We start from the raw sequence: 16,643 nt of genomic DNA, 5'->3' as shown, positions 1-16,643 counted from the left end.
TTTCTACCTCACAGCCAGGGATTAGAGGAGACCTGGCAGTCTCGCTGGTTTCTGAGGTCTGGGAGGAAGCAAACTGAATGGGACTTGTTATTTTTTCCTCCCTGATCAAGGAGTAGTAAAATCTCCTGCTGGGTGGACATTGGTGAAATGAGAAAAGTGAAAAAAGCAGCCGTTATAGACATAAGTAAAGGCTCAGGACTGTATATTCAATGGGGAAGACTGTCCATGGAGGGTCTCCCATGAGCATGATATCCATCCCCAAATACAGGGGTCCTCAACCCCAGGCCATAGGACAGTACCAGTCTGTGGCCTGTTACGAGCCAGGCCACACAGCGGGAGGTGAGTGGCAGGCGAGCGGTGGAAGCTTCATCTGTATTTACAGCCAGCTGCTCCCCATCACTCACATCACCTCCTGAGCTCCACATCCTGTCAGATCAGTGGCGGCATTAGATTCTCATAGGAGCGCGAGCCCTATTATAAATTGCGTGGGCCAGAGATCTAGGATGTGCACTCCTTCTGAGAATCTAATGCCTGATGATCTGAGGTGGAGCTGAGGCAGTGATGCTAGTGCTGGGGAGCAGCTGCAAATACAGATGAATGTCAGCAGAGAGGTTTGACTGCACAACTGCATAGAGACCATAATAATACAGTTGCTTGCAGACTCATCAAAACTCTATCAGTGAGTGGCAAGTGACAATTAGCCTGCCTCTGGTGGCAGGCTTTATAGTGGCAAGTGAGCTGATGTACTTCAGTTGTACAGCTGTATCTGGTGGCAGGCTCTAAGTCAGAATCCAACACTTATTTCAGTCCATGCATGGCATGCCCTTTATTTTATTTACCACTGCCATCCGCATCTCTTTCCCACACTGTGTGTTTGTCTCAGCCACGGTTTTGGTAAGCCCACCCACCAACCCTGGCCAAAATGAGTAAAAAACAAACATCACTGGAGAGCTTCTTTGAAAAGAGGGAGAGACCCATTGATGAGACAGCAGAAGACGCCAAGACTGCTAACAAAAATAAAGCTGCATTGTAAAGAAAATGCCAAGAGTTCTACTCAAATTCTAGGTTCATTTCAACAGGTGATCACATTCGCCAAGCCCACTTTGTAGAATATGTGGTGACCAACTACCCAACAAAGCCATGAAAGCTTCAAAACTGCTTCACCGCATGGAGACCAAGCACCCTGCATCAAAAGACAAGCCTTTGGAGTTTTCAAAACAAAAAAATGCAAACATCAAGAACAGAAGCAATTATTGAAGGCCACCCCTTCATCAAATATGTCTGCACTGAAAGCATCATTCTTAGTGTCTAACCGCATTGCCAAAGCCAGGACTGGCTGTTGGTGAAGAGTTGATCCTGCCTGCTGCTAAGGACATTTGTCATGAGCTTTTAGGAGAGGCTGTGGTTCAAAAGGTGGCACGTGTTGCTCTTTTGGCCAGCACCATAACTAGACAGATTGATGAAATAGCAGATATTGAGGCACAATTGTTAGAGAGGATTAATGAGTCACTCTGGTACTCAATCCAGGTTGACGAGTCTACCGATGTTGACAACAAGACAACAATGCTTGTTTTTCTGTGACATATTTTTCAGGGGGATGTTCATGAGGATATGTTATGTGTGCTTTAGTTGGCAACCAACACCACGGCTGCTATTCAAGTCTTTGAATTATTACATATGAGGGAAACTGAACTGTTTTGTTTTGTGGTGTTATATGCATGGATGGAATGGCTGCCGTGACTGGACAGCTTTCTGGTTTCACTACTCAGGTCAAAGAGGTCACTTCTAAATGTGAGTCCATGCAGTATGTCATCCATAGAGAAGTGCTGGCTAGCCAAAAAGTGTCACCTGAACTTAACATTTATGCAGGATGTGATGAAAATTACCAACCACATTAAAGTACATGCCCTAACTCAGGTCTGTTCATGCAGCCCTGGGAGGAGATGGACACAGAGCACGCACGGCTTCTCTGATACACAGAGTGAGATGCTTTCTAAAGGCACATCACTGGCCAGAGTTTCTGAGTTACAACAGCCACTTCAGAGATTTCTTCTAGAAAAAGTCACCACTAGCAGCACATTTCAGTGACACAGAATATAGGTCAGGAAACTTGTGTACTTGTGTGACAGATTAAACCTTCTCACAAACTCAATCTGTCACTTCAGGGGAGAGTGACAAGTGTGTCCCAGTCGGCAGATCAAGTGGCTGCTTTCAAAGCTAAACTGGAATTACAGGGGTGACGAGTGAACACTGGGATTTCTGACATGTTTCAAACATTAGAGAGATTGTGAAAGAGATGGAGCCAGGGCCTTCTTTCCCCCAGCTGGTGCATGATCACCTGCCTCAGCTTTCAGAAGAGCTTGAGCGATACTTCCCAACCACAAAAGAACCTGAACTGGAAAGGAATGGATCCGTGACCCATTTGAGAATAAGCCAGGTGAATCACCTTTGCCAATGCTAGAAGAGGATCGACTGCTTGAGATCGCAAATGACAGTGGCCTTAAAAGTATGTTTGAGACAACTTCTAATCTCCATATGTTCTGGATTAAAGTCGAGGCAGAATATCATGAGATTGCCCCAAAAGCACGGAAAGCCTGCTTCCACGCCCAGCATCCTGTCTTTGTGAAGCATTGTGTTCTGCAGTGACAGCAGCCAAAGAGTGATTACAGAGTAGACTGGACACAAGCAACACATGTTGGGTGTCACTGTCTCCCATCACCCCCAGATGGGACTATCTAGTTGCAGGAACACATGCTCAGGGCTCCCACTGGTTCTACATTATGGTGAGTTGTATAATTATTTCATTATATATTACAGTGTAATAACAATAGAAATAAAGTGTACAATAAATGTAATGTAGGCTGGGCGCGGTGGCTCACGCCTGTAATCCCAGCATTTTGGGAGGCCAAGGTGGGCGGATCACCTGAGGTTGGGAGTTCGAGACCAGCCTGACCAACATGGAGAAACTCCGTCTCTACTAAAAATAAAAAATTAGCTAAGTGTGGTGGCGCATGCCTGTAATCTCAGCTACTAGGGAGGCTGTAGTAGGAGAATCACTTGAACCCGGGAGGCGGAGGTTGCGGTGAGCCAAGATCTCGCCATTGCACTCCAGCCTGGGCAACAAAAGCAAAACTGTGCCCCCAAAAATAAAAATTAATTAATTAATTAATTAATTAACTTAAAAAAATGTAACATGCTCGAATCATCCCGAACCATCTTCCCTCCCCTGCCTTGGTCCATGGAAAAATTGTCTTCCACGAAACCAGTCCCTGGTACCAAAAAGGCTGGGGACTGCTGCCCAGATAGATGGAGCAAACCCTAACGTTGTATACTTACAATCCCAGAGGAAAGACCAGAACTCGGGGAGTATCTTAGATGAGCTCTCCCGCCACTCACCATTCTCTTACGAGACTGCATAATATGCTAGAATGCAGAACACCTGGCTGCCCACCACAGGGCAGGGTAAGTGGTTAGGGGGACACAGGCAGATCAGAGATTCACGGGAGGAGAACCAGGGGTCACTCACAGATTACCAGAGCCAGCTGGAAGGCCAGAAAAGCAAGGTTTCCATCTTCAAACAAGTGAGAACCCAAGCAATAGCATATACTTTCAATGCAACCATTAATATATAATCATAGAATTATAACATTTATTCTTAAAGATAAGTTAAAACTTTAAGGAGTGGAACAAATTAGCTGAAAATATAATCATGTCCTATAAATATAATGTCGTAAATGCTTGAGCCAATCACAGATTATATCTGAAAAAGACAAGTATTAAAACAATGAGAGAAAAGCTAGCAGATGCAGAGAACAGAAGACGATCCCAATAATACCAGAGTAATTGGTGCCTGCAGAATCAAAAATACAGTGTGGCATGAGGTGATTTCCCTGAGAAAGAGGAAGAAGCCCTGAATCTGCAAATCAAAGAAGACACCGTATTTCAGGAAACTGTTACAGAAAGGGTCGCTCCAAATCCTGGTCCCTTAGACCATTGAACTTGGAGCCAAGTGTCTGGTCGTTCTGTTGGAAAAAGCAGATCATCTCCAGCAGCTTTTAGTCCCAGAAATTAAAGTATCAAGGTCTGCACAGTTTTGAGGAGAAGAATGACCCGAGACCGTTTATCCAGCCATGGTATTGTTTAAGTAAAGCACAGCTGGCCACACTCTCCTGAAGAAAACATGTGAAATGCAGCACTTTGGAACCTTCTTGAAAAAAAAATTGCTTGACAGTAACATCCAGCAAGTAAGAGAATAAATCACAAGAAAGGCCCTGGGAAGTAAAAGACTGGTAGTGAGCATTGAACTATTCATTTAAATACAGAACTAATAAATATACAACTAATACTAAAATATGCTTAAGTTCAGAATACGAAAATATACTTAAGTATGGAACTCATACCAAAATATACTTAAGTATAGAACTAATAGCTAAATATACCTCACATAGAAGTAATAGCTAAATAAACTTAAATATAGAGCTAATACTAAAATATGCTTAAATATAAAACGAATAGTAATTAACCAGAAATTGTGGCTGCAGGAGATACCATGAATGTTATAAACCTGGGCAATGTAAAAGTGAAATAATCAATAAAATCAGGAGGTGGGAGGAGGAACGATGTGAAGAATTAGAAGATTTTGTACTTTTTAAAATGCAGAGTCAAGAAATATTGTTAAAATGGAAGCATGTTGTATTTTTTTTAAAGAATGAGTAAAACCTCTTTTTTTTTTTTTTTTTTTTTTTTTTTTTTGAGACAGAGTCTTGCTCTGTCGCCCAGGCTGGAGTGCAGTGGTGCGATCTTGCAGCGGCTCACTGCAACCTCCGCCTCCCGGGTTCAAGAGATTCTCTTGCCTCATCCTCCTGAGTAGCTGGGATTACAGGCACGTGCCACCACATGCGGCTAATTTTTGTATTTTTAGTAGAGATGGGGTTTCACCATGTTGGTCAGGCTGGTCTCAAACTCCTGACCTCATGATCTGCCCGCTTCAGCCTCCCAAAGTGCTGGGATTACAGGCGTGAGCCACCATGCCTGGTCAAACCTCTTAATGTTTTCATAAACTTCTTTGTCTTAACTTGAATAAGGTTATTTCAGGAACTCTTGTGGTAAAGAAATATTTACTTTGAAGTTCAACATTTCTTCAGTTTCTGCTTCCTTTTTTCCCCCTGTTAAATTCTAAACAATTAAAATAGAATGTGTTCTATGAAAATAACACCACTTGAAATATCCCATTTTCATAAAACCTGTTTCTCTCCCTCTCTCTGTACACACACAAAATATCTTCACCTAATGTCAGCAATGATAATTTAGGAGTGATTGGATTTGGGGTATTTTTAAACCTTTCACCTGTATTCTTTTCTACAATATTTAGTTCTTTATAATAAGCAACTCGTATTTTTACAACAACAGTGATTGTTCTTAAAGACAAATTTAAAAAGCCAAAGATGTTGGCCTCGGTTATTTCCCTCTTCACAGGGGAAGGGAGTGGTTACTGGCACACACAGTCATCAGTGAGGGGTGCAGCCTGCCTGTTCTTAGGCCTGCCAGTGTCCACGTGCAGTTCTAGACAGCAGCCTTTTTAATATTTGGGATTTTACATTGCTGCCCAGGAGCTTCACGTTTAGTTGTTTCCATCAGTGGTTCTCATTCTGTCTTTCACTCCAGCACTGAGGGATAGCGTGAGCACCTGTCTGCGATGCTGGCTCATTCAAGCCAATTCTCAAGTGGCAGGATGAGTGTGCTGAGAAGAGCGAGGAGGGCCACGCTCTGCAGGAAGGAGCAGGAAAGAGGCGGGGCCAGGAAAGATACCAGAATCCCCAGTGGGTTCTCCCAGTGACCAGGAGGGTCTTCTTATAACCTGGTCCCCACTCCCAGGCTGAAGACCATGGGTGTAAATCATCTTGGTTTAAAATCATTTTCCATCAAGAACGTGCATCATGCATGTGTAACCTGGATGCCGCAGGCCTCACCAGTCAAAGAGTATACATTATGTCACATACTTATTGAGGTCCAAAGTGTGATTACTCTTAGACCACCCACCTGCTCACCTGGTCATGCCTCAACCCAGTTAACCCAGCGGAATCCTCAAAAGGTGCAGGCACCAGTTAAACTCTAGAAGTGAGAATGGGGAGGGTAAAAACCAGAAGCAGAATTGACTGAGAACTGTTTAGGAAACAGACCAGCTGTCGCCCTCACCTCATGCCCCTGAGGGCCTGTCCCCACCACCCAGGCAGAAGTCTGAGCGCTCGCTCACAGGAGACTGACCAAGCGTTTCTGGATGAGGGATTCTAGGCCCAGTTGAAGGCAGGGGCATTTTCCCCAGACAGGAGTGTGGCGTGAATGCAGCCTTCTCGAATGCCGAGGACTTCTCCCACCCCCAGCTTCTCCTCACTCAGCTCTCAGAACCACAGGTAGCCAGGTCTGTAGCTTGCAGACAGAGTGGGAAACTTCTCTGCCCAAGAAGAGAGGCGTGAGGATATTTAGTCAGATTCCCCAGCAGACAGCCTAGTGAGAGGGCCCTTGTAGATGGTCACAGTCCACAGGCTTCAGGTCCCAGTTAGCTCTTAGTCTTCCACTCTTCAAATGGGACAACCAAGGAGTGCCAGATACCTGAGGAATTCCTGCCAGCTGAGAGCAGGTAGAGACCAAAGCAGCCGAACAGCCAAAGAGCAACTTGGATGAGAGAGAGGGAGGGGTCCAGGAAGAAGAAGGGTCCACCACCAGCTGTGAAGAGACTCAGCTGTCTCAGGTGACATCACAGCTGCGAAACAAGAACAGGATCCTGTATGAAGCCACGAACAAAAATAATTAAAAAAAATCCTCCTGGAAATTCAAAGCATGGTAGAAGTGAAAACTCAATGGAAAAGTTGGAAGAAAAGCATTAAGAAAATCTCCCAGAAAGAATAAAAAGGCATAGGGAAAATAATAAAGGAAAGACTTTTATTTTCCAAAGAAGAACTAGTCCAGGAGGTCTAGCATGTTCCAGAGAAGCTGAGAAAAGAAAGAGGGGGTAACCCTTGACAAAATAATTTTTAAAAACCTCCCCCAAACGATGGATGTGTTTCCAGGTTGGAAGGCTTACCAAATACCCTGCATGATGACTGAAAATGAATGCACGCCAAGGCTGCCGCCTCAGGGACCTCAGAACACGGAGGACACAGAGGACGGCAGTCGTGTGCAAAGCACCAGCAACCAGAACAGCTTTGTGTGGGGTGATATTGAATGCTGAAGGCAGGAATGCTGGGCTTCCCAGTCTTGGAGGAGAGTCACGTCCAGCCTAGACTGTTAGGCCCAGCCAGATAGCAGCCAGGTGTGAGGGTCCAATAGAAACATTCTTAGCCAAGTGAGATTTCAGAAATGTTACCACCCACACACCCTTTCTCAGGATGCTGGTGGAGGACAAAGGCCTTGGCTGTAGGAAACCAGAGATCTTGAAACCTCTTGTTTCAACAGAGGAGGGAAGAGTGCTCTGGAATGGAGAGTGCTGAGCTTAAGGATGAAGCAGTTTTCCAAGTATCAAGGCAACCAGTTCAGACTGGAACAGGTTTCAGAGGCTCCAGGAAGGATTACTTCAAGAAATGAAAATTAATAGGATGCCTGATACAAATTAGCATTAGCAAGGAGATTTTGATAAGAGGTTAACCATTTGCAATTGGTTTTGGTGGTAAGGTCACAGAAATATAAATCAAAGGAATAACCCACTTCTCCACCCTCCGTAATTTTGGTTCCAGTCGGGAAGGAAGCTTTTCAGGAAGGAAAAAATTAGGAAGTTCACTATATGGCACAGGTCGGAAGAGAAATGTGGTGTTAACGAAGACACTGTATAGCCCTTCCTCAGATGACCAGATCGTTATTTTAGGAGGACGGAGAATATGAATATGCCCGGGTAAGAGGAGGAGCTCAGTCCTCTTCTGTAGATAACATCTAAAATCAAGCACTCAAAAGGCGGTTCTAATATGGTATTTTGGAGATGTGTGAGATACAGAGGTAAAGACCAAGCAGGTTGGCTTGAAGAAGTTGGAAATAGTTGCTACCCAGGATGGGGAAATGGCCGAAAGACTCTTTTTCGCTTTTAGAGAACTCAGAACTGGTTGGTTTTTTGTTTTTTTTTTGAGACGGAGTCTTGCTCTGTCGCCCAGGCTGGAGTGCGGTGGCGGTATCTGGGCTCACTGCAGGCTCCGTCTCCTGGGTTCACACCATTCTCCTGGCCAAATATAAAGACTTTAACAGTGCTAGGACTTGGCCATGGGTTGGCTGGATGTCAGGGGACTGTGAAGGTGCCGTCAGACGTATGCTGGAAGTGTCTGCGGTGCTTTGCCCTCTGCAGATGAGACGGGACTAGTTGGCAGGTGCAGCTCTGTTCTGGACAGGAGTCAAGGTGCCTTTGGAAATCCAGGTGGAGTTGTCAGGATGGCAGTGTCTCTGAGGATTGTACTGTCTGGCGGTGGGGCGATGCACAGAGGCAGTGAGTGGTTAATGGTCTGACCCACAGCTGCGGTCCCCAGGCATCAGGGGCGCTAGGGTGAAACTAGGAAAGGCTTCCTGGAGTTGTTGCCCCAGAACTGAGTCTTCGGAGGTGAGTGGGAGAGCCAGGCAAAGGGAAGAGGGAAAGGTTCTTTCTAGGGGAAAGGGGCCCACACACTCCCTGCTGGAGGACCATGCCCGGGTCATGAAGCTTCCTCAGGGTTCCACAGCTAAGAAGTGGAGCTCCCGAGTCCAGGCCTCTGATTCCTAGCTCTCGGCTCTGTCGGCTCCACTGGGCCACGCCATGTAAGGTCTATCACGGGGCTGGAAATTTCCTGATGTGACAAGTATCTGGAAACATGGCTTTCTAAAGCCAGTTGGCTTCTCTTGCTTAATGTTCTTGCCTGGGACTTGGTCCGCCTGGCTCTCCCTCCAGTCCCTGTGCGAGGGTCATTGCTGGCCACACTCTTACGGTGTCTGTTGAATCTTCTGGTCTTTCTACTCGCAGAGGACTTGCAGTTATATTGACAGTCCTCAGACATTTTTGGTGTTATTCTTGTTTAGAATGTAAGGAGTTCCCTCAGGCTGATTTGTGAACTTCACGTCCTGGGAGAAGGCAGGAAAGTTCAGATGAGTCGCCGGCGAGGAATCTGACAGTGTGTGTCCTTAAACCGTGATCTTAAACTTCCTCTCTTCAACTGTTCTGTAGGATAAGGAGCCCCGTGGAATCATCCCTTTAGAGAATCTGAGTATCCGGGAAGTGGAGGACTCCAAAAAACCAGTGAGTATTTTTGCTGAGATATTTTGAGGGGAGAAAGGGGATGGGCATTTCAAAGATTTGTTTAAAAAACCAAAAAACTGAAAAGCGTGATCAGGCTTTTATTTAGTCTAATTTTTTATTATATTGTTCAAGCCAAAGATGAGACTCGAAATCACTTCTTCCTGTGCCATCTGTCTGCTTTATCATTTCACTTAGTGAATGTCACATGGGGTGTAGAAGTTGCCCCTCCTGCAATGGCAGCGGCAAGCACGCATGAGCGGGCTATGTAGTTTATAACCTCGGGACGCCTTCCATTTATTTTTCCTTTGTTTTGGACTATTATGATATTAGTGGCTTGACTTTAAAAAGTCTTAAGTAACCTGCAGTTCTCTCCGTATTTTACATGCATTGGAAGTGGAGCTAACTTGTATCAGGCCGATATGTTTGCAAACAAGACTTATTTATATACAATTTACAGTCTCTAGAATTCCACTTCTAGACTTCACTTTTCCACAGGAAAATATGTATTCCTTGTATTTTGTGAAGGTCAGAATAAAGGGGCTTTGGGGAAAGAAATCAGCATGTTTCTCAGTTAACAGCTTCCTTTGCTCCACTCTCTCCCTCTCTGTTTTGATTCTCAGAACTGCTTTGAGCTTTATATCCCCGACAATAAAGACCAAGTTATCAAGGCCTGCAAGACCGAGGCTGACGGGCGGGTGGTGGAGGGGAACCACACTGTTTACCGGATCTCAGCCCCGACGCCCGAGGAGAAGGAGGAGTGGATTAAGTGTATTAAGTAAGTGACTGCTGAGAAAGGCTAAGTGCGCGCCTGACGCGGCCCTCACCTCACCAGGTGTTGATCGTCTTGGTGGGTAAACATGCCGCCTGCATCTCTTCTGTCCTCCAAGTTCTTAGGGAAGCTTCGTCCTGGTTCCCAGCTGACGACTTCCCAGGAGGCCTTTGGATTCTTGGCTATTACAGCATATGTAAGAGAGCACGTCCCATCTGGGTTCCCCACGTGTCCTCATAGACCCAAAATAGGAAGAGGCGAGTGAGCTACCCACACAGATGCCATCTGCTCAACTGGTCTTTCCGTGTCTGACGAAGCCACTCTCATTCTCATAGTGACAGTTCAGGGGAGATAGTAGTCATGTTCTATAATTTGTGAATCCTGTGAGACACCGTTTTCCTAGCTACAGATGAGGAAACTGAGGCCCATAGAGGTTAAGAAATTTGCTGGAAGTCACATACCATGATCCAAGGTCCGGGAGGAAGGAGAAGCTTCCTCAGGGTTCCATAGCTAAGAAGTGGAGCTCCCGAGTCCAGGCCTCTGATTCCTAGCTCTCGGCTCTGTCGGCTCCACTGGGCCACGCCATGTAAGGTCTATCACGGAAATTTCCTGATGTGACAAGTATCTGGAAACATGGCTTTCTAAAGCCAGTTGGCTTCTCTTGCTTAATGTTCTTGCCTGGGACTTGGTCCGCCTGGCTCTCCCTCCAGTCCCTGTGCGAGGGTCAGCAGTGAGCGTTCTGACTTTGCCTTCTCTCAGTGATCCTTTCTCCTAAGAGCACAGCCTTGTCCTCTCCCTCCTGGGTGCTTCATCCATGAGAGTTCACCTAGCTGTTTTCCTGAGAAAGACTCCTCAGCTGCCTGTGACTTCACCTGGAAAACAGGGAGAATGTGCCCACAGGTGACTGCCAAGGCCCCTGTAAGTCCTCTGTGTACTGTGTGACGGGCTTTCTCCCGCCCAGGCTACAGCCCCGTTCCCGAGGGAGTGTATATCCTGTAGCCTTTGTTTTATCTTTTGGTATTTCTACTCAGACCAGTGTAGGTTTTGGCCCAGGCTAAATACCTTAAAACTGAGTGAAGATGGAGATGATGTGATGATGGAGGGAAAGGAATAGATGATTTATCCTCTCAAAAGTAATCTGAAAATTCATGCAATGAAAACAGACAGGAACCAGCTGGAGAGAGGATGGATTTGGCGCCAGGTCACGCTGTGCTGAGAGTCCTCACTCTGTCTCTCTGAGCGCAGTGCCTGGTAGGTGGGTAACCTACCTCTTCTGTGTGATAGAGGTCATTTCTGCCTCATGGGGCTCTTGAGGATTAAATGAGATCGTCTAGTGGGCATGGGGTTCGGCAGCTTCCCTGGCATGACAGCCATCATGGGAAGTGTGGCCCTGAGCAGGGGCCAGCCCACCCTCCATTGAGCAGACACGGCGCCACGGTGCTTTCAGAGTCCCCTACTAGTAATGGCACCAGCCCTGTGTTCTGGGGAAGAAAACAGCAGTGTTGTGGGGGACCTGTATCCTTTTTTTAACATACTGAAAAAAAATTTATTGAATCATTACGATATGTATTTTTTATATAAGATTTGAAGTAAGGATTGTAAGTTTGTTCTCATGAATGAATAACTGATGGTCCGGACACCATTTATGGATTCACTGGCGTCGCCCCCACTGACTTCATGTGCTCTCCTTAGAGTGTACCCAGCTCCCCCGCCACGCTTCATTGAAGCACCTGTCGCTCCGCCGCACCTCCCAGCATGAACGCCGCCCACCCCTCCCCCTGTAGCATCGTGGTGTCTTTTGACTGTGCTTGCTGGCGAGTTCCCTGTCCTCCCCTCACTGGTCTTTCAAAAAAGTTTTGGCTGGTTTTGTACATGTGTCTTTCATATGGTTTTTACTTCTATAGTCAGAAAAACTAAGCATTTTTCAAAGTCACAATTTCAATTCTTTCATGAGCGTGAGTGCCAAGTTTTCCTGTGGGCTTGCTGGGCTCCTCTGCTCTGTCCCAGAGCAGGCTGGCCTCAGCCTCGGGATCTGCAGACACCCCCTTTGGCACTCTGCAGGCACGCTGTCCTCAAACCTTCTTGCACCCAGTGCAAGGTGGGACCATTAGGATTATCCCCATTTCACAGATGAGGGACACTGAGGCACAGCAAAGTTGAGTAAGTTGTCCAAAACCACACAGAGGTGGAGCTGGTCCTCAAACCTGAGCAGTGTGACTCACGCAGCTGCACTGGTAACCACCATGCAGCCTCACCTGTCCTTGGCCCTAGATACTTCTCCCAGTGGAAACGTTGGTGACAACAGGAGCAGGAAGATGATCTGGCTGGTGGATGCCTCCTCCCCAGTATTGCCAGAAAGGCTTTCGAGGTCAAGTTCAGGACATGTTTTCTTCTCACGAAGTGCTTTTCCTAGAGTTCCCAGCACCCTCAGTTCTAGTGCCCCTGCCGCGCGGGTGGTCCCAGCACCCTCAGTTCTAGTGTCCTTGCGGCGCGGGTGGTCCCAGCACCCGCAGTTCTAGTGCCCCTGCGGCGCGGGTGGTCCCAGCACCCTCAGTTCTAGTGCCCCTGCCGTGCAGGTGGTCCCAGCATTCGGTTCTGTAGAATCAGGTGTGTTCTCTAATGCTGGGACTTTCTTCACGCTGTACCCAGAGGTACAGCAGTAGAACTGCGTGTCAGCGGTAACAGCGGCTGCCATGGAGTGTGTTGGCCAGGTGCTGAGATGTGCTCTTTGAATACGGGATCTCTTTTTGACTCTCCGGAACCCAGGGAGGTGGAGGTGGGGCATCTCCAGCTCACATGTGAGGAAGCGGGAGTTGAGGAGCAGCAGGCAGGGCCAGGCAGGGACGGGCCTGGGGCCTGGTGTCCGACCGCAGCCCAGCCCCCCTCATCACCTGACACTCTGCCTCTGCACACAGGGCAGCGCCACACGCATTTCTCTGCAGAACCCCCCAGATTACCTGAAAGGGTTGACCTACCCAGGAAGCCAAGGGAGATTCACCCCAACACCTCCAAACATGAAAGCAGGTGTCCCGGCTGCCAGATTTCCTCGTGAAAGCACTTTGGGTGGTCAGACCGCTTCCGGGTGAGATCAAAGCACTTCGGGTGGTCAGACCGCTTCCGGGTGAGATCCCATCAGGACATGTTTCCAGTGCTCCTCAGTTCCTAGCACTCCCTGGGGAGCTGTGGAAGCATTTTCCCATGGGCACACTGTCTCTCATGAATAGGTTCCAGGTCAGCCCAGGAGAGCCATAGCAGCTGCTGGTGCCACCGCTCAGCAGGGGTGGGTGCCCTGCCTGCAGTCAGGAGGCTTGTGCCCGAGCTCTGGAACAAATCATCACTTAGGATACTGCTTCCCTGGAAAGAAATTAAGTGTCAGGACTTTAGACCATAACTTGCTTGAAAGTCGAGAATGGCAGACATAGGGTTGTGGTGTTGCCAGTCCACTGCAGGTGCTCCAGCCCACGGCGCAGCCTGTGCTGCTGTCTTTGAGGCTGTAGCACAAGCATGAGCTCGGGCCCCCTCCCTGTGCACCGGAGACCCAGCCAGGTCCAGCCGGTCTGTCCATGGTGCCCCACCAGCAGCATCGTGCCGGGCAGTGCCGCCTGCAGAGTCATGGAGCCTTAGTTATTGAGCAGGTGCACGTGGGGGGCTTGGAAGGCCCCACTGCATTACCATGCCAGCTATCACACACCCTGTGCCAGAGGACTGCATGTGACAGCTTGATTATGTGGCACTCGCTGCTGCAAAGCAAAGTCAGATGTCATCATGGAAACTCAAGCACCAGTTTTTTTTCTCTGAATTGGAATATAGCTGTAAGAATGTGGCATGATTCTGTTCCTAAATGTGAATTGATTATGACGTTGAAACAGGTAAAAACCCCAAAATTTTCTTGTCACATGTTCCTGTGTCTGTTTCGAAGTGTATCACCTTAGGTCACTGTGTGGACACAGCAAGGGTGGAGGACACTAACTTGGCCTTTGCAGTGATGGTGGGACAGGGGTTCTGGGGCACGAGGGGCCCCTGAGAAGCCCCTGTCTGGGTGTGTTTCTTCTGATTCTGTCCCTCACGTCTCTGTTTTCTCCCTTTTCTGTGCTCCAGAGCAGCCATCAGCAGGGACCCTTTCTACGAAATGCTCGCAGCACGGAAAAAGAAGGTCTCCTCCACGAAGCGACACTGAGTGTGCAGCCAAGGGCGTTGGTCTGCGGGGGCCTTGGAGCTCCCGCTCTTCTCCCGCACCTCCACGGATGCACTGCTGCCGAGCAGAGCGTCCTCTGCCAGGCCCCGCCCTGGATTCCTAGAGACTAGCTTCAGCTTTTGCTATTTTTTTTAAGTGGGAGAAGGGTGGGCAGTTAGCACTGGGGAAGAGAGGACCGGCCACCTGTCCAGCATGGGCTCCAGAGCCTTCCTCCCTCACAGGGCAGAGCTCTTGTCGGCAGGGCAGCCTCCTGGCCAGTTTCTCTGCTCAGTGTTCTGGTAGCAGAGCTCGGAGCCAACTGTTTACCTCTTGGTTGTCCCCGTGAAGAAGCCTTCAAACCCTGCACCATAAATACATGTATCCATGTATCCATATATTATTATATGTTAAGAGAAAAAGGTGGAAAGGAAGAGAAGCCACATACTATAAAGATCTATTTTTTTTTTTAAGAGAGAACATAGTGCTGTTCAGGTGCATCCTGCCCTGGCTGCGCTGGGGAGCTTCTCTTGGAGAAGAGCACCCGGGGCTGTGGCCGAGGGGCATCAGCCTGGGCCCGCGGCCGGGCCTGGCCTGCCTCTCCTGTGCTGTGGGAGCTCGCTGCCTGGTGCTTGTCTGGGCGAGACAGACAGGTGAGGTCGAGGACGCAGAGGGCAGAGGCTCAGTGGAGCCTCAGATGACACAGTCAGACTCGGGGGCCTGCCCTGGCCGGGGGCGCAGTCGGCAGCAGCGTGCAGTCCGGCAGCTCCCGCGGATGCTTTTCCATCCCAAGTGCCTGCGGAGCGCCGAGGAGAGGAGAGAACTAACTGGACGCTTACGTTGTTTTCCTCCTTCAGAATCCAAGTTCTTGTTGGGCTTTAAAGTAGAAAGTCAGCATTTTCCTTGAGCTAAATACCTAATAACCAAAACTGTGAGGAAGGTTATCGGGACAGAGGTTCCGGATAACCTGTTTCATTTTGGGTTTTCTTCCTCTTCCCCAGACTCCAGTCCTCGTTCTAGAGGAAGGAGTAGGACTTCCCCGATCCCCGTAGGGCTTCAGCTTTTTCTGCCTCAAAACCAGCCCTAACTGGACTACTCTGGATGCATTTTGTGGTGGGCCCCGTAGAGGGGAAGATGGGCCTTTATCTGCTCCGTGGGGTGTACTGGAGTGAGGGGGGTGGCCGGGCTGCCTCTCACATCTCTGTCTTCCCCTGCAGGCACTGTGTGAGCTGGCCCTGCCCCTCCTCATTACAGTATGAAGGGAGCCATGACACGCAGCATTTTCCTGCCGTTCTCTCAGGGACTCTCAGGGCAGCTCCTGCCACTCCGCCAGGGCCAGCATGCCAGTCCAGGCAGAGCAGGTGGCTGGCTGTCTGGCCGTCTCGCCCCGCCCCTCCACAGGACCCTGGACCAGGGCGGTGCAGGGCGCGGCCCCGAGGAGGCAGGTGGAGGAGCTGCGGGTTTCCACAGGGCCGCGTCGCCACGGCTCCTCTGATCCTTTAGGGTTGGCGAGCATCTCTGGAAATAGCTTTTGCAGAGGAGTGCTGGGAGGAATAGAGGGGGACAGTCTGTCACCTCCCTCCCCGTCACTTTGTGTAGATCCTACCTGGAGGGAATGGCTTTAGGCACTTTTGTGCCAGAGCTTGTGAGGGTGACAGAAGAGGGTCCAGGCTGGAAACCTGAACTTTCTGGGTGGGAGAACCAGGTGGTGCCTGCCGAGGTCTGGGTGTGTTTGGGCCGGCGCTGGAGCCTGTCCAGCTGGCCCGGGCCCTGGCCTGGTTCTCAAGTGTTTCCTAGACAGAGGCACCTGGGTCAGTATTAGTCTATTTATCAGAGGTGTAAATAATCTATGTATAGTTTTTCTCCTTTTAGATTATTTTGTATTTGTTTAAAAGAAGTTTTGTCAAAATACAAAAATATAAAGAAATGACTGAAAGTTGTTGACAGGGTTTTTAAGAAATTATAATTATTCTAATTGTTTTTGTTTGTTTGTTTTTGCCTTGTAAACTAGCGCCAAGGAACTGCAGCAAATAAACTCCAAATCTGCCCAAGCCATCTTTGTTGTTCGTGGCATCTCTGGGCTCGGGCGGGGCCCTCGAGGTGGGAAAGGGGTACTGACCGGACGCTTGTGCAGGAGGGTGTCACTCCAGCTGCACCTCAAGTTCAGTCGTAACACCTTGAAAGTGGGAGGAGGGTTCTGTCTTCTGTTAAGAAGAGCAGAGTCAGAAAAGATAAGTAACTTAGTCTTTGCACCGCACCCCCCCCACCCCCGCTTTTTTAGAAGAAGAAACGTGAAACATCAGTTTTAAATTAAGATCAAGAAATATGCCTTCAGTCAATATAATACATTTTTAGTATGATTTCAGTTTCCAGAAATGACTTCATAATGCCAGGGAATAAACAGGGAAAAGTCTCAGTGGGCTAGAACCCAGAAGCAGGAGAAGGTGCTTGGTGAATCG

General features: G+C 48.4%; 1 protein-coding gene across 5 annotated transcripts in view; it reads left to right on the top strand.

Annotated features, from left to right (window-relative positions):
- CYTH1 (cytohesin 1) overlaps positions 1-16,239 on the top strand; it is a 111,199-nt gene extending 94,960 nt beyond the window's left edge. For all 5 annotated transcript variants that reach the window (XM_054456699.2, XM_063656563.1, XM_063656564.1 and 2 more), the window contains 3 exons: positions 9,173-9,244; positions 9,865-10,019; positions 14,112-16,239. In XM_054456699.2, the coding sequence (XP_054312674.1) occupies positions 9,173-9,244; positions 9,865-10,019; positions 14,112-14,190 (306 nt within the window). In that variant the 3' untranslated portion in view covers positions 14,191-16,239. The remainder of the gene's footprint in view (positions 1-9,172; positions 9,245-9,864; positions 10,020-14,111) is intronic.
- The last annotated feature ends 404 nt before the right edge of the window (positions 16,240-16,643 follow it).

This window comes from Pongo pygmaeus, chromosome 19, assembly GCF_028885625.2.
Source record: "Pongo pygmaeus isolate AG05252 chromosome 19, NHGRI_mPonPyg2-v2.0_pri, whole genome shotgun sequence".
Lineage (NCBI taxonomy): Eukaryota > Metazoa > Chordata > Mammalia > Primates > Hominidae > Pongo > Pongo pygmaeus.
The sequence above is the reverse complement of the archived record's forward strand: the minus strand, read 5'-3'. Positions and strand labels throughout refer to the sequence as shown.